The following is a 24,046-nucleotide window of genomic DNA, read 5'->3' on the forward strand; positions in this document are numbered from 1 at the left end:
CTGAGGAGCTGTCCATCTGCAGCATGCAACTCCCTTGAAACAAACAGCACCCGACCCCGGCCCTGTGTAGATCTTTCCCACAGCTCCTGTGTTTGAAGTCTTTCAGATACCGTAGCTGAGAAATCTGACTTTCACAAGGCGTGGGGTCTAATTTGCTGCTCAGTGTAGTCCTTATGGAAGTGAGATTTTTATTATTATTTTTAGGCACGAAGAAGGACTGAATCCTGTTCACTCTTGCCAGTCTTAGCTCTTGACTCCGTATGTCCCTCCCAGGAAGTCAGTCCCTTAAAATACAGACATTACAAAAACGTACTTTATTTATTTATTTAGAATAAAAAAGGAGCAGGATTACAATGCTACCGTCGCAGTATACAAAACATTCATCCAGGTTTGCTTCACGTTTACAAAATGTGCCATATACACAGCATCAATATTCACAGCAGCTTTGTCAGACCCTCCGTGAACTAAGTCTCAAAGGAAAAATCCAGAAAGTAAAGATTAAAACTCAGCTTTGCTTTTCATTCAGCCTGGTGACCGCACGGTCTGCCAGCTACAACACTCGCACCCCGGAATGGAATTGAAGTAGCATGAAGAGATCAATTAGATTAGCAGAGCAATTAAACTTTTCTCTGACCAGTTCCATTTGGATGGCTCTTCATTCTTCCCTTTTCAGGACTGGCTTCCTAAGTTTAGTGTTAAATAAGAATGCTGCAGGGCCGGCGTGGCCCTGTAACTCCTGCTGTAGGCTCTCAGCAGCGCATGAGTCCTTCTGTGATGAAGATGCTCCAACTCAGATATTCACATTTGGATTGATTCAGCTGCAGCCTAAGACAGCACAGGGAATTACTCCACTTTCTGCTCTGAACTGTAGTGTAGTTAATGCTAATAAGTGCCCTGTGTACCTGCTGCGTTGCAACAATGAAAGCAAAGCGGTCGAGGCTAGTCGTGCAGAGGCAGCTGTGACACTCCTGAGGTCACTACCCAGATCATGCACACAGATGACAGACCAGCAGGAGTTCTAGGTCTTGCAAATAAAGAGAGCTAAAAACTGAATCAGCACTAATAAAATTTAGCGGTGGAATAAAATATTCCAACTGACACCAAGGGTCTGGGAACACCTCCAGTGTAAAGTATTAATGTATACCTTGTATGAGTTAGAGCTGAGTATTGCACAGACTAATTTAAGTGACAGTATGTACATGAGGCCCTCCGTGAGAAGGGAAAACAAAAGCTCTGTAGACATTGCTGTACGTACACGCTAGCCTCTACAAATTGTGAAAGACCATCCTGGACTGAGACTTCCAAGAGAAGGCAAAAATCTGTCTTGTCCTGATTCCTCCAACTTCAATAGGTAGGGCAGGAACCCAGGTGTACTTGAAGCTCAAGTTGTCTTTGTTTACCCACACAGAGGGAAGGAAAGCAGCTTTGCCAGTGTACCAGTGGAGCAGTAAGCCAGCAGGCATCTCCACACAGATGGTACCAGCTCTGGTTAAAGGATAAACCCCTGCCCTTGTCAATGTGTGTCTAAAATGCAAGCGTAGTTTGTGCGTTTACAGGCCTGACAGAGAAAGCTCCAAAAGGGAACGCAAAAAGGGGGACGAGAACAAATAGCACTGATAACTACTTCGAGCATTTCACCTTTATTAGCTGAGATCCCCTAAGCTTTTTCTTCTGGTTAATTTTGGTACTCACTATCAATCTGCCTTTTGCCATGACTACCAATGCTCTGAGGCTATTGCCCTTATTTCTGGCTGCAAAAATAATACAAGCTAGTGCTCTGCAGCAACGGATTTTGAAGTTTCCTGTATTGCTACTATACTGACCTTGCGTGTTTTGCACCCAAAGATGTCATATTGAGCAACAGCTTAAGTGATTACCCCCAGCCTGCTCTGCGGTGAGGGCTCTGAGGAGTGGCATGGGTTCTTCTCCTTGTTCTCTCTCTGATGCCATACCCTGAGGTGGCAACTGAGGCTCCAGTAATTGTGCCTGCAAGGCTGCCCGCTGTTTCACAACCTGGGTAAGCAATAAAGGAAGGGCTTTGTATTTGAGAAAAACTTGTAAAAACAAGTCTCCTGTAAATGTTAGTTCAGGGTATAACAGCACAAGTAGGGTTTGTTAACCCTTAACTAGGACTATAAATGTTTGCGTTCGGTTCTTTCATGTTGAGAAATCTTTAATGAGGCTAGAATAAATGGTGTTATGCTGCATAATCAAACCTAGTAAACTTAAGAAAATCAGGGAAACATTTATTGCCTGTATGTATCTAGTAGCAACCATGGTATTTCCTCTAGAAACATACAGTATGGATACTCAAGACACTGTCATAATGACCTCAAACTTTCACCTTAGTTCAGACAATGGAATTTATAGCACCAAGGCACAAAAAAAGCTGTCCAAAACCAGCCCAGAGCTGTCCTGCTAATCTGTTGAACAGTTTGGATTTCTTCATGCCAGGGGAGGAGTGACAGGCTTGTTGTCAGCACAGGAAGAAAGTCTGGTGTTCACCACCAAATGGTCAGGCAATTGAGAGCTTTTAACTATTCACTTGTTTATCTTGCAAAACTTAGGGCAAAGACCTAGTGAGTAAATTGGTTTTGTGGGGCTTATTCTTCAAATACTTCACTTGGTGTCTCAGACCAGACCGGGCTGTAACATGGGACAGCTCTAACTATGTACTAGTTGGGAAGGCAGCTCTGTTCAGGGCAAAATAGTGCAAGGACCTGGCAGCAGGTGCTTGTACCACCCTCAGCCTTTTGCTTTCCCCATACATGGGATGAAAGCAAAGGTTTTGGTTAGGGAAAGCATGAGAGATAACGCGGCAGGGTGCTGCTGTAGCTCTGCAGGCTGTTACAGAACTCTAAGAGGAATGGGACTAAACCCCACTAAACTCGAGAACTGAAGTCAGGAGTCCAAGACAAATTAAAGGTTTCTCAAAGGAAGTCTCAGCTGGTAGCTGGGCAGAAAATTCCGGTAAGATCAACATCAGAAATTGTGTTCCTGTTCTGAGGTGTGCTGCACTATTCAACTCTACACTGGTTAAAAATACACTTAGGGACCAATGATTGTTTAAAAAATAAATAAATAAATCACAATACCTCTTTACCTGTTGTGAATGGGTCAGGGTGAGAAGTGAAAGCTTTGTGCTAAAGGATCTCCACTGGCATGCAGAGAAAGCCGACATCATTGGCTTTAAAATTCCATTCTCCCAGCAGTCATAAATCAGGTTAAATAAACGGGCAATGGTATACTGAGTATCTACTGCCTTGAAAGACAAGGAAAATAAACATTAATGCTGAAACATCGGTGCTAGGTGTACTAGCTTCTACATGGCTAAAGCATTACAACTCTAGGGAAATTCAAGAGAACTGCTAGAAGTGAACACCAGGATTTCCTCTAATGATAGCGTGTTGAGCCTTTTGGTCAGCCAGATATAAACGTTTCAGCAGACCAAGATGTTGTTATGGTCTCTAACCAGTATCAAAGAAATTAATTTGACTTTAAAAAAAAAAATTAACAACTTATATATATGGCTCTGGAAAGTTCTCTTACCTCCAGAATCAGATGAATCTCTAAATTGGAACATTTACTCACTGAGAGAACCGGTCAGGACTGTCCGGACAAGGTCTTGGAGCTTCTGCTCAGAATGGTTCCCCTACCACCACAAATTAACCCTTCTGTTCAGCTTGTGCTGAAAATATATGTTGTGTTTCCCCCAAGCCTCATTAACACTGGGAAGGAGAACAGAAATGCTGTCTCAGGTACAGTGCCTGCCTCAGACTGCACGCAAATTAGGTACCAAGGTTACTCCGACTTTGTTTCACTACATACTATCACAATCCACATTTTCTTTCCATCCAGACACACCAGTCATTTCAATTTTCAATGCATGGCAATAAAAAACTAAACATTTCTTTAATACAGTTATGGTATCACTTCCAAGGATATTTACAAACAAGACTAATTATTTTACAGATGAATGTGCTTATGCTGTTCTAGTCTACCATATTAATATTATTCTGAGTAAAGCACTATCATGCTTAATGCATGAAATGCTGGATAGTAAGGACAGCTGACTTGTTTTAATGTTAGCTGAAAAGAAAAATTTGCTCCTGCTAAAGGTTAAGGAACACTGAGAAAATATGCATAGTCATCAAATCAAGGAAACGTAGGCACCAATCCACACGTGCATTGCTGGAGACTGATACTGTCAGGACAATTCCTTGATTTTTCCTCAAATAGCTACAGAGGACGTCTCACACAGTCAGAAGTGTCATGAATCACAAACAGGGCAGCACATTTGAGTGTCCAAATTCATATTCTGAGGAATGTAAATACATGAATTTTGTATTATTTGACATGTTTTTTTTAAGTCAACAAGACAACTGTACCATATAACCATACATATTTGAGAGGTATTATTCCTCTAACACTGCATAGGAAGTTGAAAAGAATTCTCCTGCTCCCCGTATGAACTAGACGCCAAAGACAGAAAGAATCTTTTTCTGACAGGACGGTTAGAAAGCAGAATAAATTTCTGGGCTCAGCCATGCTACATCATTGGCATATTTATGAATCTCTTGAGAAAAAGTCAGGGTTATACAACAGAAGCTTTACCAGGCTCCACGACCAGCTGTGGAAACTTTGCCTCTAATATACTAGCCATGTTGGGGTTTTTGTTTTGTTTTGCTTTTACTGCGTTATTACGAAACGAGAAACTGCCCGCTGGGAGTGATTACTTGTGTGTCCCATTTCTGTAGAACAACATCTCTACCAGGGAGACTCTCAGTTCAATTGCAGATACGGTAAATGTGTAACGGTTGTGGTACCGAGTTGCACTGGAAAAGATGATTCTTGGTGGTAAAGGGTTAACTGAAACAGAAGGCATACTGGCAAAAGCTAGGAAGTGGTTAGAGCTTAGTTCAGAAAAAGAAAGCGGGGCAAGAGACGTGAGCATTGGAAGTTATATATATATTAGCGTTTAATTGAATTGCTAATAGTTTAATAATTATTACATTAAAAATTATTCTTACTGATCCGTATTTGACAGAGGCAGCCAATTTGACCCTTCTGACTGCAATACTGTTACAATAGTTGAAAGGCAGTTAGTCTTCTAGACTTTAAGTGAAACTAATGTAATGGCCAATTTCTCTCATATGGCTGTAACTGGCATTTGCTTCACTCTGCAAGAAATTAGAACCACAAATTATTTCGATAGTTTAATGTTCTACAGCAAGTGCCAGTACTTGTTAAAAAGCAAACAAGCACTACGAGCTGAAGCCTTCTCTACCCACCAAGACTATTCAAGAGGCAGATCCGCTGTTCCCATCCTAGCTTTTGGGAAATCACACAGCTGCCAGGCAGAAAGGACAATTCACGCTGCGAGCTTAAAGACTTCAGCTTCTTTTCAGTAAAAGGAAGTGTGTCCAGCTGCTGGTACTTGAATGGGGTGCGTTTCCAAATTGCTTTACGAACTCAATCTTCCAGGTGTACTCCTGGTTCTGGAGCATGGAATGGCCTCTGGACCTAAGGAGTTTCTAGAACCTCCAATGTTCTATTTACAGGGTCACAGACATTGTCTTCCCTTTCAGTAAAGTGTTTATTTCTGTGCCCAATATCCTTCTAGACTGAAGGGAGCTTATGTGGTAGTGAAAATATTTTCAGTCTTTACATAGCTCTTCTCTAGAAGACGGGGGAATCACAGAACGTGCAAGGTCCTTGCAGTAACCTCTTGATCCACTCGGGATCTGCAAATAAGAAAACAAGTTGTTTAGAGCTGGAGGCAGAGATGAACACAGAAATGGTGCTGAAACGGACAAACTAAATAGTAAACCTGAAAGTCTGTGTGTATTCACCACACAGGATTAACTGAGAGTTAATCAGCCTCTCTGTACAGAACTTTAAGTTCTGCAGTTAGTCCTTAGTGATATACTGGAATACCTCAGGGGCAGTGAAAAAGCATCGATTCCCTCCCCCCACAACTGCATCGGTTTTTGCTGACATATGTTCTGACAACAGCAGATGAGATAATGTCTTCCCAGAGAACACGGCTATTAATTGTTCGTCTCTTTGTGGCTCTTAGTATTCTGCCACCACGTACACTTTAAGACAAACCGTTAGACTACTCCATGATTTATTTCTTCAAATGTACTAGTTAAGAAAACCATTTTCTGGCACAGCTTGTCCTTCCTCAAACTATGAAAACACAGAGTCAAAAGGCTGACTGGCCCCACAGCCTGCCCTCGTCCCTGGATGATGTTCTTACCACAGGTTTGGAGCCTAAGCCAGCAAGGTGCCAATTTTTTCTTAACCTGTGCTGGAGCAATACAGCACTGAAATTGGATGTCAAAAACATTCAGCATTTGCAGACCTGGAAGCTAATTCATTTATTTAACTTGAATATAAACTAACAACTGTAGCTCCCCAGCACAGGTTATGTATTTACCAGCTGTAATAAAATACAGTATTTACAAGTTAATTTCTGTAGTCACTATTTTGTAATTAACATATGCCATTAATGCATGGACAGCAGCAGGAGACCATGAAATGCATGACACTGGTCCCTTCACATAGCTGCCTACAAGAGGAAAGTCAATGAAACCGATTCAAGTCATTACACTGATAAGAATACATAATCCTGCCCTTATAGGAGCAGTTTACCTTCTGGGGTGGGATGCCGTGCAATGCTGTCATGAAGCAAACACCTCCTGTACACCAAACTCTGACAGGACTGGTAGGTTAGGAAGCACCTGTGAAAGGACAAGTTGTTTTACCATGAGGCTCGGGGTTTTACTGTTCTGTGACCTGCTCCTGTCTCCTGACTGGAGGCTGGGTTCTGTTCCCGACACACCTTACTTTCCGAGAGTAGGGGCAGCTGTGAGCCACATCAAACACAAAAATTAACAGTTTATTCATGCAGGTAAGTGAAACTTCCCAAGTGTATACGTAAATGAAAAGGCCAAAAAACAAAATACTATGGAAAAGGTTTCATCATCGGCCAAAGAACTTCAGCACACAGTAGAAGAGGTCAAGAGCTAGAGAGCTCCTGTGCAGGGGAGGAACTAAAGCATCATTAACTGAAAGCAATGACTACGTAGCCAAAATAGCGCATAGGATTTGGTGGTAAAACTTTTTCTGAAGTGACAGACTACTGACTTGCAAAGTCTCTGTGGACAAACATCATACACCGATACATCGATGCTGAAAGACTTCTTTTTCTAGATGAAGTTCCAGACTTCTCAGTGTAGTTGTTTCTAATCGTTTCCTCTTACATTACTTTGTTTTCAAATGCTGAAGTAGCTAGAACAAACTCTTTCATGTGCTGTTCTAAACCATGCCTGGTGATTGATTTTTTTTTCACTGTTCTCTCCCTTCCCCAGCTTGGTTAAAAAAAAAAAAAAAAAAAATTATCAAAAGCATTTTATTTTGAAAATAGCGTACTGATAAGAGAACCAAGTCCAATCTACAGTCCCTTTTTTCTCAGGGAAGAGCCAGCAGAAAAATGCAGTTAACTGCAGCATGGTAACATGCTTCATGACTTTCTACTCCCAACACTAGGAAATATTTTAAGTTAGCTATTTAAACATGTTAAATGTATGCGGAGGGGGCAAAAAACTCTAAGAGCAGATTACCTGAGCCAAATATGTCCATTGGAGCAGACTGCCTGTTTGCGATCAGTGAATGGCAGGATCTCTTTACACAAGCTGCAGTGCTCTGGAAAAGTCTGTTTGTTCATTTTCTTTAAGATATGCCCAATCAGCACCTGGGAACACACAGCAGTCAGCATCGTTTAGAGCGAGACAGCTGCCTACTGAACGGTAGGAAAGTCTCTCAGGGTACTGTGATTTCAGAACATGTTACAGGATGCAAAGACCTATCCACTTCACCGAAATCATATAAAGAAATATAAACGTAAGGCTGTCACAGAGATGTATTAATTTATTCTTGAAATATGATCACCTGGATTCATCTGTCCCATACTGCAGGGATACAGAACTTAAGAGCAATCAGTCTTAGGTTAAGCTAATTGCAAATGTAAAACGAAGCAGAATATTTGATATCATACCACTTAGGGGGTGCCAGTGATGGTTACAGCAGTGGTTTCAGTTCTTGTATGTATCACAGAAGATGTGCTAAGAAAAAATCCTGTTCAAAAATTAGTGAGATGTATGTCTTCAGCAGTCATCTTCGAGGATACATAATGTTTGTAGTACAACATTTACATGATAGAACTTGTCCTTGACATTTCAGTAGATACAAACCATATCCCAAGAACCTTTAAAATGTGACAGCAAACTGGATAAAATAGTTTGGCAGGCAGCTTTTAATCACTATAAAATGAAGAATCTTCTTTACAAGGTAAGAAAAGCAACGTCTTGGCCCTCCAATTCATAGTAACTGGGCACCAGAAAAACACAGGAGCTCTGCCAGGATACCTTCCTACCAAATTATGAAGGCCACACCGCGTGGCCTGCTGCCTTGCAAGTCCAGCAGAGAACACCACGTTACATCAGTAACAGAAACTGTGCTTGCTTCCTCTGTCTCTCTGAATGTAGTGTACAGGTTGATAATTAGAGTTCAAGTGACTTAAGGATTTAGGTACTGAAAAGAATTGTTCTCTGCTCAGAGGTACAGGCACATCTGAGACACTTTTGTCATCGAGTCTTAAGGCCTGGAGGCTGATGGCAGTGTTCCCACTGACACTTCCCTTGTCTGATGTCTGTTGCCCACTGCAGGGCTCACTGATCATGCATTTCGTGCCACAGACATTTACTCTACACATTGCAAGTCTCCCCGCAGTTACGCTTTTACTTTGGTAGGGAGTACTGCAAGTTTGGGAGGAGGTCCTGTTACGGCCAAGCATTCAGTTACACTTATTTATTGTACTTTAATAAATTCAAGTGTGCCTGAAGGGTCAGGCCATAGATGTGTTGTATCAAAGATGCTCAGTCAGCTTGGTTAACTGGAAACCCTGCATGAAGTTCTGAATCGCTGGATTTAACTCATAAAACAACTATCTGTAACTGATATTTTCATGGAAGGTTCGTGGAGCACCGACAAGACCAGAGATACTACCTGAACACTCACAGTACTTTGAGTAATAAATAGTTTAAGAAGTGATACTGCAACTCTGGAAAGTTAGAACTTCAGATGTGATTGACTAGAGGAAGAATCACCGAAGTTTAGGTTTGTGTAGATGCTAAATTAAGTAAGTCTAGCCACACAAACATTCTTCCCACTTAGTACACTTACAAGAGAATGAACTGTGATCCTCTCCCTTCTTTTGCAGAAACTCAGACATGCTTATTCCTTATGTACCTGATCCAGACTTCAACGTCTGTATTTATGTTCCCTCCTATTCCACAGTTCCAAGGAAGGGCAACCATGGATGCTCTATAGAAGCCGTCTAGCAAGGATTACATGATTACAGTTCTCTTTCCCACCCCTAAAGCTGTGTTTTCCTTTTAGGCTGTGGAGGGGGGTGAAAGAAGTAACACCGAATCCCCAGAGCATAGAGGTGCACTTACTCGTGCTGTTCTGTCCTCATATCCGTCATCGGACATTAAGAAGTCACAGACTCCTCTGGTGGGAATACTGGTGTTTTCTGTAATCCATGTGTGTAGATAAACTTCTCCCAACACCCGTTTCATGTGCTCTCGTGTCAAGTGCATTTCTACTGCCTCAATCTGTGCCTGTACTTCAAGCAGCTTTTCTTCCATTGGCTCGTGGCCTCCTATCTCACTTGACTGAGGAAGAGAATCATCGGCAGTGTCATCTATGTCCATACCTTTGCCTGTGTCACATAGGCTCTGCTTGCTGGCTCGTTTAGAAGTTCCTTCCTCTTGATCATCTTCAGTGCTGCCCATTCCAGGGGAATCAGAGATCATGATTTTTGTGTCCTCGTGTGATGGTTTCCACATGACCTCTGAGGGAGCTTTCTGCATTGACTGGTACAAAATCCTCAGGAGAAACAGCTTAAACCGCCAGAAGTAAGTAGAACCACAGCTCTCAATCTTTTTATCCAGCGCTTCCTGTAAAAATTGAGGAATATGCTTCTCCTTCAAAATTTTCCAGCGTACGAGATCTGTCAAGTCCACTTGCCGGAAAAGGTTCTGAACCGAAGATTCCAGAAGCTGCGCGGCTGCCTCCTCAAAAGTCTTTAGAGTAACAAACTGAACTTGGTAGTTTTTGTTAACGGGGTGAAGACCGTTAGTCATGCCCTCTGTCGTAATAACTGCTAAGTACGCGCCACAGGGGCTAACAGCTATTCCATGAGTCCTCACAGAGCCAAACACTTCTGAGAGCTTAATCAGCTGGTGCTCGAACTTTAAAGCAACATCTGTGAATATAGGAATCAGCTGCCTTACCTTTCCGTCACTGGAGCACGTATACACTGTGCCGTTCTGTTTGTCCGCGGTCATAGACACAATTGGCAACGAGTGAAGCCCTGTCACGTGGGAATTGTGGACGTTCAGACCTGCCTTGGATATCAACAGAAGACACCAAAACACGTAAGATCCTCTTGCGGCCACCACTAAGCTACAGCTACATTTCTGGTAGGGATGGTAAAGTGGAATACATTTGATACTGTGCACTGGTAACTGGTCCATTTCTTGCCATAAGACTACGGGCTGTCTTAGCGTAAAGTAGCCTTTGACCGCTTTTAGATTGACAGGAAGAATTTTAACTGGCCCAAAAGCACTCCCTACGATAAGTCCACTCATCTTTCGGTTGTTATGTTCATACTCCCACCAAGACAGGACACTCGGAGAGCTTATTCCAGACTCTATGGTATTGCAAGAAGTAATTGATTCCTTACCCAGAAACGGAAGCTGAAACTGCCAAACCGCAATGTTACTGTTTTCAAAGAGTACTGCTAAGAGCACGCTACCAACATCCCGGCACTCGTTGTTGTGTTTAACCTGCTGAGTGGTACAGATACCCGACCACTCCATGCGTACTGGAGTCTGCATGCTGTGCCGCCGCTGAAATTCAGCAAAGTCTTCTAGTTCTCCCCTGGGAGTGTCAGCCTTGGAAAGTTTGTAACTGGCTTCGTACAGACGCTCGCCATAGATTTCCGTCAGGTCCACCAGCTGCACCCACTGCAGTCTGTTGAGGTTTGCGTGGATGGTCAATCGATTGTCCATGGTTAAAGCTGCAAGCAGGCATCGTCCGTTGGCGTCACAGCCCAGCGGTGACCAGCTGGAGTACTTGAACCCTCGCATTGGCGGCAGCGACTTCCCCTCAGGATTGAACACTCGATCTAGCATAAAAGTTTGGCTAACCGTTGGATCCATAGAACTGGAGAACTTTTCCCTACATTCTGCTACCTCCTTCTTTGGACCAACCTGAAAGATAACAAAAAACATTTAAATACATTTCAGAACGTTATTTTAAGATTTTCCAGGATTTAATTCTCACTTGAAATCAAGCACCCTATCACAACCTATGCTATGGTGCTCAAATTAATTGTTAATTAACCTCGCTCCTGAAGATTTAAGCCTCAGTGTTGGCCTGAATTTGTATAGTTTTGGTTTCCTGCTATTGGATCTTTGCTGAACCAAACAATCTGTTTTCATACTTGCGCACTGGAACAGGCTCCATAGGGACATAGTCATGGCACCAAGCCTGTCAGAGTTTAAGAAGCGTTTGGACTGTGCTCTTAGTCATATGGTCTGAGTTTTTGGGTAGACCTGTGTGGAGTTGGACTCGATGATCCTTGTGGGTCCCTTCCAACTGGGGATATTCTATCATTCTATGATACTTCTGTTCTCAAATGTGTACATAAAGGTACGCATTTAACAAATTGCAAAGCGCTCGGTATTCCAACTCAAGTCACTCCACATTCTCAACTTCACTGGGGGGGGGGGGGGCCAGGAATAGATCTGTGGCAACCAAGTTATAATTTCACAAGGCACACAGCCAGACTTGATTCCCGTCTGTGCTGAGGCCTGTGAAATTAAGGCATCCCCCAGAAACCCAAAGCTAAAACCTTGCTGCTAAAACCTTTCAGCTCCGGTAGTAACCCATGAAAGATCTCTACTTAAAGTCCTACCGGAATCGTTATCAAAGTAGTGGAACTGAAGCGATTCTTGGGAGAACAGATAACTTTTAGAATCCCTGAGGTTCCTTCCCACGCAAAACGCCCCCCCTGCCCCTGCCGGGCCTCCCGCGGGCAGGTAACTCCCCTCAGCGCCCCGAGCCCCGGCTCACCTTGAGGTAGCAGGCGGCGGCGGGCGCGGGCACGGCGGTGCGGTGGATCACCATCTCCTGCCCGCCGCCGTGCACGTCGCTGAGCTGCTCCAGCACGGCGATGCTGCGGGCCGTGCTCACCGACACCCGGTGATCCTCCGACCAGGCCAGCGGCTCCAAGCCGCTGACGCCGTGCTGCAGCCTCACCGCCGGCTCCCGCCTCACGGCCGTCAGCCGAAACCCGGCGCTCGCCGCCGCTGCCGCCGCCGCCTCCTCCACGAGCGAGTCGAGGCCCAGCGGCGGCTCCTCCTCCGCCGCCGCCGCCGCCGGGCTGCCCCCGCTCGCCCCGGCCGCCGCCGCCATCTTGCCGCCGCCTCACGGCCGCTCCGCCCGCTGCGCGCTTGCGCCGCCGCCGAAGCCCTCGGCCGCCGCCGGCTGGGGCTGCCCCGCCGCTGCCTGAGGGGCACCGGGAGCCCGGGTTCCCCCTTCCTTCGCCCGCTCCTCGCCCTTCGGCGGGGCGCCGGCCGCAGCCCCGTTCCCTCGGGGGTCCCCGGGGGCCGCCCCGGAGCCGTGGGGAGGCGGCGGGACATGGCGGCGGGAGGGGCGCTGCTCCTCAACCTGTGCTCCGGCGGGGTAAGCTCGGCTCCAGGCAGAACCTCGCTGCGTGTGGCGTGCCCGCCCGTCGCGGGGCCGGGGCTGAGTTTTGGGGCCGGGGCTGAGTTTTGGGGCGGGGGGGTGGGGTGTAGAGAAGGGGTCGCCCGTCCCCGGGTCCCCTGCTGGCCTGGGAGCCGCTCGGACACGTGTGAGGTGCTGCGAGGAGGAGGAAGATGGTGACGATGAAGAGGTGGTGGTGGAGGTGTTTTTGTGAGTTACAGAAAACCCCTGACGGCCGGAGCGCTGCCAGGCGCAGCAGCAGGTGCTCTTCTCCCTACAAGTTTGGGGAAAGAAGAGCCAGGATGGGTTCAAAGCGGCGTTTTTCAGTTGGGAAGCGAGAGTGAAAGCGCCGGGCGGCAGGCAGCGGCAGGGCGGGGTAGGGCAGCGCCGCCGCCAGCTGCCTGGCAGCGAGGGGCGCTGGAGGGAGGTTTGGGGTGAATTGGGGGGGTTTTGGTAAATCAGGATGCTATTTTATTGAGAGCGCCCCGCCAACTTCCCCACAGCGTCCTTTGGGAGGGCCTGGAGAAGGCTGGGTTGTTTCAAGCAGGGTAAATCGGTGCGGGGAGAAAGCACAGAGGGGTAGTGAAAATAGCCAAAGGGAGACTGCTGCCAAACCTGCCAAAGTTTGCCCGCTTAGATGTCAGCTAAGGTGCAGGGCCTCTGTCGGGTAAGCTGATGGAATTCTTGTAACTCAGTGGAGCTTAATGCGTTTTACAGCAACTGAGAATCACATCTGAGGAGTTCCTGAATGCCGAAAATGTGAAGAAGCAGGTGAAAAAAGTAATAGAGCTTGAGAATGATATGGTTCACAGGAGGACAAAGAAAATTACGGTGTGAAGCTAAGAGTGGGGAAGAGAGAGAAGAAAGTGAGGCGAGATTGTGCAGGGATTTCACATGTTTCGGGAGTTTTGCAAATGTGTCAAGGAAAACAAGTTCATTGAAAAAAGGCTGGGGGATAGAAAGGAGCTTTGGGGACAAAGGAAGCTAAATTAATTTTCTTCTTCAGTGTTCCTGGAGAGAGATGGGGAAAGCAAAAAAATTTCTTCAGGTGATTGGAAGATCAGTAAAAGAAACCAGTTTTGGTAAAAGAAGTAGTGGAGAGCTTAGAAATCCTGAAGCTGGCAGAAGCACGGGCTGGAGCGAAGGACAGGCCATCCTGCTGCCCAGAAAAAGAAAAGGCTATAGAGATGGCTTTAGTATAAGGAGAAGGCTTGCAAAACTTTTGAGAGAGACTTTATTATTATTATATTTTTAAGCATGTTTGCTTGGTTACTAGAGAAGCTAGACAAAATTGTTCTGTGATAAGCACCATATATTCCTTTAGATTTTTATTTGAATTTTAGTAGCATTCAGATGTCTCAGGCATGATATTGAATCTGTTAAACTAGGAACTGCTTAGCTGCAAAAATCAAAATTTCTTTAGTCTAGGGGATTCCAGAACTAGGGGTTCTATTTGGGGCTGATGTTTCTGTTCACCATGAGCAAAATATGGTATCATTTACTTAATTCTCATTCATTAATGCATTCTTGCTATCTGGTTTGTTTGTTAACATCAAAGCAGTCTAATGCTCTGAAAAGAAAGCTCCAGTCACCGCATGGAAACCCACCTTTGAAACGTAAGCCACCGGTAAATGCCTTCAAGAAATGTGCTACAGAAACCAACATCAGGGAAAAGGGAAGCTTGTCACAAAAATCTCTTCCTAAGAAGCAGTTGACTGACAACCAAAATGAAAGCCAGAAAAGCAAACCTTTCATTAAGACATCAAGCCTGTTTAGAAACAACCCTGATATCCCAAAAATTCACAGGTATTTTACACAAAGGGGAGGGGGGGGTGAAATCAATGCCTTGAAATTCAGTGTCTTGAATTCTAGCCCTTGCTTGGGCAAAGTAATTGCTTGTCTTTTGGTTTCATTGCTGTTTACACAGACAACTAATGTGTAATTTGTAACCACACCACGTGCTTTGTTTTGTTCTGTTTCCCCTAACCCAGAAAAGCAGTGCAGCAGATACAAGAAAGTATTTTCACTGCAGATTCTTTTAGCCAGTTGGACCTCCATCCGCATCTGGTGAGTGGCAGGAAGGCTCTGTGCTTTGGAACATGCTGTTTAAGGTGTGGTGTTTCTTAGAGGGCTGAGAGGTGCACCTTTATTCGTGGTACCTTGAACAGGCTCACCAGTACTTTGATTGTATCACAGTCTCTTAGCTCAGTGTGCTGGCCAGTATCCTCACCCATCCCCAAACACAGAGGCTCAGCACCCTTCACTGTATGCATCTGTAATACCAAAACCACAAAAAGCTATTTGGGGGCGCAGTATTTTAGCAAATCTGGTATTTCACAATGTACCAGCAATGGTATAATTCTGATAAGCTATTAGAAGTATTTTGAGGACATCAGAACTTTTCCATCCAGCTGCCCTGGACGAGTAATGTAGAGAATAAATATCAGTCTTCTGGTTTTTGCTCTATCTTGTACTATGAAAGTAACGAAAGAGCTTGACGATGAAACCTGCTTACTCCTGTTAATTCTCTCCCTAGATATCCACAATAACCACTGTCCTGAACATATGTAGTATGACCAAGTAAGTAAATCTATATAAAAACTTTGCATTTCACTAACCTTTAAAGCCAATCATCTATGATGGTTTTATTATACTTAATTGGATTGTGAAGACCACAGTACTTGTTAAGCTATCCCATTTCCCATCAGGTTTATTTCTTTCAAAATCTGGGTCAAGAAATAACTCATAAGTTACATAGCAAGTCATTGTCATAGCTGGAGATGGAACCTCGGAATCCTAGTTTCTAATTTGGTACTTGAATTATAAAATCACCTTTTTCTGATCTATCATATCTGATGTGTATCTGCAGACTTACTTCCCTTAAAACTCACCTCTAGTGATGTAGCTATACAGCAGAGGTGGACATGTGGAATTTGGGGTAAACAGTTTTGAAACAGTCAGCGTATGTTAAAACCTTAAGTTTCTATGCTGTGTTGCATCTGTATTTCCTAACTTGTTTGTTTGTTACACAGTGTTCAGAAGGAAACAATCCCTGTGCTCCTGCAAGGCAAAGATGCTCTAGTGAGATCTCAGACTGGTTCAGGTCAGCATTTAATTGCCAGTTTCCCTTCCTACAGCATTTTAAACTGGATTCCAAATTAAAGAACCGAAACATCATGTTCCCAGTTCAGCTCACAAGAGTGACAGGCTCAGAACCCTGGCGTGGGACTGCCATGGCACAGACAGATGCTGTGCAAACTTCTGTGACAACCCGGTGCTAGGACTGAATGTTGATGTGCAGCTGCCAGCCATTGCACGTGGGCCTGTTCCAAGGCTCGTGCTGGGGATGCAGGGCCAGGAGGCCAGTGGAGCTAAGCAGCACATGCTCTTGTCATACAAACTTGTGTGCTTGCTCTACAGTAAACTATGTCTTGATGTCTCATTTTCTTGGGAGGACAGAGCTATTTATTTAGATGGATCTTAGTTGGGATACCACCACCTCTTCTTTTTAATGTAAACCCAGAGTGAGCAGCCTGTCAGTCTTCCTTTTTGGAAACCTCCTACTTAATTAAAACATTTCCAGACTCTGATTTCAGTCTAAGAATAGCGAGGTGAATGGTACTTTAATTTGCACAAGTACTGCAATTTCCATTTCTTTCTTTTTTTTTGATGGAGACTCTTCCAATTTTCTCTCTTTTATGAAGGTAAAACTCTTGCCTATGGGATTCCACTTGTGCAGTCTTTACAGGGAATGAAGACCAAAATAAAGGTAGGTACAACTAAGTATATTTGCTCTTGATAGTAAGATTAATAAAAAAATAAATTCCAGCTGTTATCTTGTAGTCACCAGTGTCTGTCCTTGTTAAAAAGGTCAAGCAATCTCTCTTGCTGTATTTGTGAATGTGACTTACGTGATCCTCCTGTACCGTTGAGATGATTTAAGAACGATGCAAATATTCTTATATGTAAAATGTTATACGTTCCCCTTTACATCAGAAAAGAGATGATAGTGCGGTATTGATACTTGAAAGACTGTTGATTTTTTTAAAAAGGGGTGGGGAATGCCCCAAACTGTGGTGTACAGGCTTATAATAAAACCCTTTAGAATTCACTTTGTCAGCTAACAGATCTTAGAAGTGGAAGTGGCCTGTGTATTAGTTCTACGTTCTTCTTAGCAGTCCTCTTGTCTTCTCTGTTTGCAGCGGAGTGATGGGCCTTATGCACTTATATTAGTCCCAACAAGAGAGGTAGGTGGCTCTATTTCTTTCTGTTTCTGTCAGAACCTGAGTGTGTGAACACTCAGTAGATGTGGATCTCTTTTAGTAGATGTGGATCCACCAGGGACTGAAGACTGTCCTAGGAAGCATCTTTTTGCCCTGACAGAAAGAGTGTTTGCTCTCTGAATGCATGTTGGCATTTTTGTTTACTGCCATACTGAAGTAAGTCAGAAGACTTCTCTTAAGGTTTCCCCATGCAGCAAGATCTCATTTGGGAGGACTGGAGAAACTCTAGCTCAGTGCATGGGGGGAAGAAGCTTAGCTAGTTCATACAGAGGGAGTAACTAAAAGCAATGAAATCAGCTTTGTAAATGTGTAGGTTTATACAAACGCTTCACTTATAAAGCCCGTTTTTCAAATCCATAAGTGAATGCTGAAGTTGAGGCTGCCAAGAGTTGGTTTCTCCACAGAACTCTCTTCTATTTGGTTTATGTTATTTGCAATTCCAAAAGCGGTTTCAGAGGAGGGTATCAACCTTTTTTGTGTGTGTCAAATGATAACAACTTCAATGTAGAGAACTGATTGCAGGTATCTAGTTTGGGGCACAGCATTTCATGCAACCTGCAGTGCAACAATATCTCAGCTCAGTTCCATGAAAGGAGAAAGCTCTGAAGCTATTTAAAATTTTTACAGCAGCAAACTCTGTGCCTTGCTAGGGTGCTGTGTGAATACTAAGCATGTAGGAAACTGTTCATAAGCTTGTTTAAAAAGCTGCCAATGACTACACTTATCAAGATATCTTGTAATTACAGGTGGTATTACTTTTCTTTCTGTTGAAGGTAATAGGCTTTCTTGAGAGCTCGGCAAATAGTACGTAATGTGTAGTCAGAGCAATTAAAATAGTTTTACTCCCGTAGCTAAGCCCTGGTCACATACTCGCGTTCCATGAATGAGTCAGGGTGGCACCGTTGCGTTTCTCAGCTTTCCTCATTGCCACAGCAGCAATGTCTGTTGGACAGCACATGAAACCCAACAGCTAAACGTTTCCTACTGACCAGGCATTTAGATTTGCTAACTTTGTGTATACCGCCTCTGGTTTGCTGACTGGGAAACGGAGAGGTAGAAAGGTCCAGTGGCATGATCGCTCCGTGGGTCAGGTGAGGGGATAATGTGGCATGCACCGACTGCCAGAAGATAGTGTTTTAACCGCTGGGCTGCATTTCCTTTTTATAGTGTTCAGTTGTTTGTTTTTTTTTTTTTTCCTCCAGAAATAGTGCAGTTTTCCTTTTTACTTTTCTAGTGGAGCAAAATCTTTTGTGGTTTCAGCGTATTTTTTTCCCTGGGGCATTCAAAGAGGCCTGCAGAAGTCTGTATTGTCCTGACAGCTGGCTTGTGGAGTTGAACCAATAGAGGGGTTTTTTGAACAGGTCCAAATATAATAAAAGAAGGATTATTTAAGGGACTAAAATAATAGGCAGCTTGTAAAAGAACAGTTAGGGACATATTTAGGATTCTGACAATATATGGAACAGACATCCAGACATCTTACAGATTTTTGAGGCACAAAGGGGATTGCTGTCCGTTAGTAGGCTTTCTCAGAACTCACTTTCTTGTGTTGAATTCCACAGCTTGCAATCCAGAGTTTTGATACAATTCAGAAACTACTCAAGGTAAGAATTCAAATCAATTTTTTTATTTTATTTTATTTTTTTCCCTTTGAGCCTCTTGCTGTAAGATGCTAAGCAACTTCAGTTCCTGTGGGTTCAACTGGGTGCTAAAGGAAATCCAGCATCTGTCAAGATCTATGGTCCTGCGAGATAAATCTGTCCGTCTTTAAACGCATTTAAGTGTGATTTTCTCTGCGGCATGTTTTAAACTATTAAATGAACAGTGAGCTCATTAATTCTGGCACCTTAGTTACATAAGTTTTCATAAAGAAGTGTAGTTGATCTTCATGTTTTCTTTTTAGAAATAGCTGCCATCATTTCAGTCTGAGTTATGAATGAAAACTCTCACGATGACAAGTACCATTTTACAGAAACTGTTACTAGACAGATGAATTTCAGATGGGGATTAGAATTTAGGTGAGCTGCTTAGCCAGTTGAATGGGTGGAGAAATTAAAAGGCTTTTAAAGATCACTACATGATAATGTATTACTTTTATCTGAGGCAGAGTATCTTAGCGTGGGACTAGAAGGTGTCTAAATGGTTTGTCTGATCCATCTTCCCACTCCATCTTCTGTTGTTCTTTGAAATAATAAGGCACTTTCCAAATCTTTTTAGTGCTGGAATTATCAAGTAAAACTTTATTGTGTCGTGGTGAGGTTTAAAGTACTTGAGTCTTCTTCCGTAGTAATTGGAAGTTCTGAGTGGACTCTTGACATGGAACTCTGATCTGTTAATATCGAGCAATAGTATTCTGTCAAGACCTCCATCAATTAAAGGTGATCATCAAAGAATGAAGTCTGGATTGCTCCACACCCTTTAATTTTTCTCTTTGTTACCCGTAAATGTGTAGCAACCATCAACTGTTACAGTGACCCAAAAGAGACTATTTGGATCATGGTCTGACTGGAGAGTGTAATTTGCTTGTGTAATTACTGAGGGAGAAAAAGGCTAGTTGAGCTCTTCTTGATGCAATTACTCTAATGCCAACTGCTGAGATTATATTGTATGGATCTTGCTTAGACATCTTTCTTGTTTCAAACCTGACCAAGGAGCACTTTTTGTTAGAAACTGTTCTGTTGGAGTATTTTTGGCAAGCGGTGACCCGTGCAAACTTAAGCCTATTTACCAGTCACGCATTTGTGCAATCCTTACAAGCTGTGCTCTGCGTCTGTCCTGCATTTCTTGTCAAGTGAGGCGATGACAGTCCTGTGCTTTGATTATCTCCCCTGTAAATATCGGGCAATATTGGACTCAGTGAAGAGTCAGGCCTCATTAAAGTAAATGGCAAAAACTCCTGCCAGTATCAATGAGACTGATATTTAATGTGCACATGGTGGCTGTGTGCCTGTAGATCTGTGTATGTATAAATAAACTTCATAGGTCCAGTGTTGTTTTTTTTAAATCTTTCTTGGCCGCAGGAAGATATTGCTTAAAGGTGAGATGAAGGAATAGCATTGTAGCTTGTCTTTGAACATTTAGGTTACATGGGGAGAAGGAAAAGAAATATTATTATGTGAGTGGAAGCGGTGCAAAAGTGATTGCATTTCTATTTTCTAGACAATGTGGGAAGCAAGTTACATGCCTAGAACCAGAGGTGCCATTGATATTTATCTGTGGGTGAGAAAGGGCATGTAGGCTGTATCTGTTAGATCAAATCAGGCACGCACTGCTGTCAGCTCCGGTCTTTTCTGTTTTTGCCAAGAAAAATCATTTGTTGGATTAGGCTCTGTCTGTTTATTAAGAAGAATCTATGTTGGTCTTGCTTTTCCTTTCTGTAGCCGTTTACCTGGATTGTGCCTGGAGTGCTAATGGGGGGAGAAAAGAGAAAATCAGAAAAAGCCAGGTATGAAACCAACTTCTTAAATTGTGTTTTGGGTTCTTCTGCTCTGCAGCCTTTTTCTCTGCTACTCTTCTTTAGAGTGCTTTTCTTAGTGGGAGAGAGGATTGTGAGTGTGGATCAAGCTGTGATCCCCCTGGATCTTACACAGATACAGTGACTGGGTCAGCAGGAAGTATTCACTTTCCTCAGTTGGATCTATTTCTAAAATGTTGATGAGCCTTCTGAGATGATGATCTCTTGTGTCAGTATTTTTTCTTTTCTGACAAACACCTGTATTTGCTTATCTCCAAGTGCTGTCTACAGTATTTGTTATGGGGGAAATTGCTTTCTGGAGAAGAGATTTCCTGGTGTTAAAAATCTTTCTTTTCCCTTTTCAAAAATGGAATTGTAAGCCAGTAAACCAAAATGGAATTTTCATTTGTCTTGTGTATAAGCATACACAAAAAGAAGTTTACTCTATGCAGTACAAAGTACTCAGTTAGAAAAGAAAACCTAGCTTGCATGTTTTAATTTTTTTTAATATTATTAATATTTCTTTCCACCTTGTCTGTATCGCTGAGTATGCCACTGTGAATATCAGTGATGATTAAGGGTAAAATTTGGCTGTGTAAGAAATTTCAGTTTTAATCAATGAGAAAGTACTGTTCCTGCTAATTTTACTATGTCCGTGAATTTTTTCTCTGTAGGTTCCAGTTCCTCGTTCTGGTTTCCTATTCCGCAGTCACTTGTAACCTGTGTTGGTTTTTTTTTTTTTTTTTCTTAAATCAGATTACGTAAGGGGATAAATATCCTTATTTCAACTCCTGGTCGACTGGTTGACCACATCAAGTCCACTGAATGTATTCATTTCCGTCGCACTCAGTGGCTGATCATCGATGAAGCAGACAGGTAAACTTCCAGGTGTTCAGATATGGAAAAGAATAAAGATACTTTCTGCATCTGTATTAGATAACGCATTAATAAAAAAAAAAAAAGATGTTCTTAAGCCATTCATACTTAGTGGCCTCAGCTAAGCCACATATAGATGTCTGAGATTAGGAAGAAATATCCCCTTTGGACGGATTATTCTACAGTTATTCAATTGCAGAGATTCTCTATGTATTCTGACGTGTCTTAACCTGGCAAAAGTTGAAGGTAGAACGTAAAGCCAGATGGGCCAAAGATCTGATCAGCTCTAGCACTTCTGCTATTATTAATTGGCTTATGTAGCCTTAAGACTTTCTTCTCATTCCTTCCTTACAGCATCTTTCATCATCTCTCATGTTTTCGTAGGATCCTGGACCTGGGCTTTGAAAAAGATGTGACTGTGATACTTAATGCTTTAAATGCTGAGAAAGAGACACGTCAGAATGTCCTGCTCTCAGCCACACTCACAGAAGGTAAGTTATAGACGTGTTGTGTCTCTTTTAGCTGAAAAATTCACAGGGAATTGTGAAATAGCTTGTTGAGATTTATTATATTATGTCCCAAAACGAAGCCCTTTGCAGAAGTGGAATAATATCTTATGATTTTGCTGGGTTTATGACACTTCTTCATTAATGGAATTTCTGTCAGTGGATGTACTTACATAGTCCCTACATATGTCACACACAGACCAAAATCACCATGAACCTTGGAAGCACTGTTTTTGTTTGGTGTTTGTTTTTTCCCCTTACAGATGCAGAATTAAGGCAGGACAGGACAGCTGCTGTGTGATTTGCTCAGTATTGTACAAGAAGCCAATTGCTGAGGCAGGAGTTGAGCCAGGCCTAATGACTCTTAGACTCTTTACAGAGCGGAGATCTGTTGTGTTTTTCCACAGACATCATTAAAAAATGGAACTGCCAAATGCTGTCTGGATGAGACATTTATATAATGTAAAATAACACAGTTGGCTGAAGCAGGGCTTGTGATGCTTTTGGTGGAGTCTGCAGCAACTAAGCCTGGCCGAGCCCTGAAAAGTCTGTAGTTTGTGGAAGAGTTCTCTCAGTGTTTGAAGCATGGCTCACGAATTCCTTGTTTTTCACAGGAATTGCATTAGCTGTTCTGTATGTGAATGTATCACCACCCCCTCCAGCAGCACCCCAGGTTGGGCCTCATGTGTTTTTCATTTTCTGTGGTTTAGGTGTGACACGGCTGGCTGATATCAGTTTGAACGATCCCATCAGGATTTCCATAGCAGATGAAAACCAGAAGAGTCTCAAACCAGCGTTGCAAGCAGATAAAGAAGCCAGTAGTCCGTCAAGCTGTATGGACCAGGAAAACTTTGCTGTTCCAGAGAAGCTCAAGCAGTATGTCATGATGGTCCCCGGCAAATTGAGGCTTGTCACGTTAGCAGCTTTTATCCTTGAGAAATGCAAGGTGAGATCTGCTTGCATTTATATTACTAAGTAGCCCTTTGCACTTTTCCACTCCTACATCTCTTCCTCTGTCAAGGATAGCCTGGATTAGATCTAAAGCTTTGAAGTGCATCTAGTGTAGAGGGAGCCACAAGAGAGCTGAGGTGTTCTTGCATCTTTCATGCTGACAGTGAGATAACTGCAGCATGTTCTTGTACTGCTTCTGTGGGCTTAGCATTTGGTGTCAAACTTCTTAATATATCCCATTCCTGGATAATTGTATCTACAGAAGCGGAAGTCACATAAGTATCATGAGATCAGTGAATTGGGAGAGGCCTGTGGGAAATGGACACATGCAATTTTTTTTGTTTCCTTGCAGTTTGAAAAGCGACATAAGATGATCATCTTTTTCTCCAGCTGTGAACAAGTGGAATTCCACTACGATCTCCTTCTAAATGTCCTTTCAGGAGGGCTAGAGTCTGAACAACCTAAACATTCATCTGTCTCCTCCGTGCACTTAGAGTTTCTGCGACTGCATGGCAACATGGAACAGGAAGTAAGCACTATCAAAATGTCAGGATACCCAGTTTTGTTCCTTATTCCCTATGATTTATTTTGTGGTTATTTTGGGGTGGAGGGCAGAAGAGAGGACAGAGAGTCATTTCACCTCTGGGGGCCTCATTCTTCCATCTGCTAATGAGAATAAGAATATTGTCCTACTTCTGGAAAGTACTTTGGTAGCTGTATCTGAAAAACACAGCTGAAGAGGCAAGAGGTGTTATTTCAGCAGGCTGAGGCAGCCGTTCAGTATTCCCAGTGGGCACGCTTAAACCATTTATGTATCCGTGGTTCTCTCTCATGCAGTCAAGAAAGGCTTTTAATGCCAGAGGCAAACCTCATCCCAGCCCCAAAATGTTACTACCCGACAAGTTGACCCTATTGGCTTTGGTTTTAAAGAATGGTGTCTTGACAGCCTGCTCTTTTCCCTGGGATGGAATAATAGCAATATAATGGTGATTACCCCGAAGTAAGTCTAGGTTTTAGCAGAGCGGGCTGGGATGGTGAGCTTGGAGTCTGCTGCTGGGAGAACAGTGTCGAGTAAGCTGTCACTGCAGCGTTTCTCTCAGTAGCTGAGGGAGCTCCCTTGAAAGTTCAGCCCC

General features: G+C 43.3%; 2 protein-coding genes across 17 annotated transcripts in view; one reads left to right on the top strand and one right to left on the bottom strand.

Moving 5' to 3' along the window:
- Positions 1–309: 309 nt before the first annotated feature.
- On the bottom strand, positions 310–12,594 carry GTF3C4 (general transcription factor IIIC subunit 4). 11 transcript variants are annotated; one of them, XR_007159956.2, is made up of 6 exons: positions 12,211–12,594; positions 9,525–11,345; positions 7,629–7,759; positions 6,658–6,746; positions 5,292–5,744; positions 310–3,262 (listed from the first exon to the last, which is right to left on the bottom strand). XR_007159956.2 is itself a non-coding variant. In XM_048053904.2 (5 exons), exons 1-5 carry the CDS (start codon positions 12,550–12,552, stop codon positions 5,680–5,682), a joined length of 2,448 nt encoding a protein of 815 aa, XP_047909861.2. In that variant the 5' UTR covers positions 12,553–12,594; the 3' UTR covers positions 310–5,679. The 11 variants fall into 11 exon arrangements, 2 of the variants coding, with proteins under 2 accessions (XP_047909861.2, XP_066836768.1); XR_007159955.2 differs by having other exon boundaries at positions 310–5,180; XR_010826050.1 differs by having other exon boundaries at positions 5,031–5,744.
- A 31-nt stretch (positions 12,595–12,625) lies between these two features.
- The window catches only part of DDX31 (DEAD-box helicase 31), a 47,812-nt gene continuing 36,391 nt past the window's right edge, over positions 12,626–24,046 (top strand). The window contains exons 1-14 of one of the 6 annotated variants that reach the window (XM_066980668.1): positions 12,629–12,822; positions 13,561–13,623; positions 14,402–14,649; positions 14,835–14,910; positions 15,380–15,423; positions 15,876–15,946; positions 16,548–16,612; positions 17,046–17,090; positions 18,689–18,730; positions 20,507–20,571; positions 21,337–21,456; positions 21,841–21,947; positions 22,673–22,908; positions 23,266–23,442. In XM_066980668.1, coding sequence (XP_066836769.1) covers positions 12,778–12,822; positions 13,561–13,623; positions 14,402–14,649; positions 14,835–14,910; positions 15,380–15,423; positions 15,876–15,946; positions 16,548–16,612; positions 17,046–17,090; positions 18,689–18,730; positions 20,507–20,571; positions 21,337–21,456; positions 21,841–21,947; positions 22,673–22,908; positions 23,266–23,442 — 1,404 coding nt within the window. In that variant the 5' untranslated portion in view covers positions 12,629–12,777. Of the gene's footprint in view, positions 12,823–13,560; positions 13,624–14,401; positions 14,650–14,834; positions 14,911–15,379; positions 15,424–15,875; positions 15,947–16,547; positions 16,613–17,045; positions 17,091–18,688; positions 18,731–20,506; positions 20,572–21,336; positions 21,457–21,840; positions 21,948–22,672; positions 22,909–23,265; positions 23,443–24,046 lie in introns of all 6 variants that reach the window. The other 5 variants (XM_066980670.1, XM_066980671.1, XM_066980672.1 and 2 more) reach the window with 5 other exon arrangements.

This window comes from Anser cygnoides, chromosome 20, assembly GCF_040182565.1.
Source record: "Anser cygnoides isolate HZ-2024a breed goose chromosome 20, Taihu_goose_T2T_genome, whole genome shotgun sequence".
Taxonomy (NCBI): Eukaryota; Metazoa; Chordata; class Aves; order Anseriformes; family Anatidae; genus Anser; species Anser cygnoides.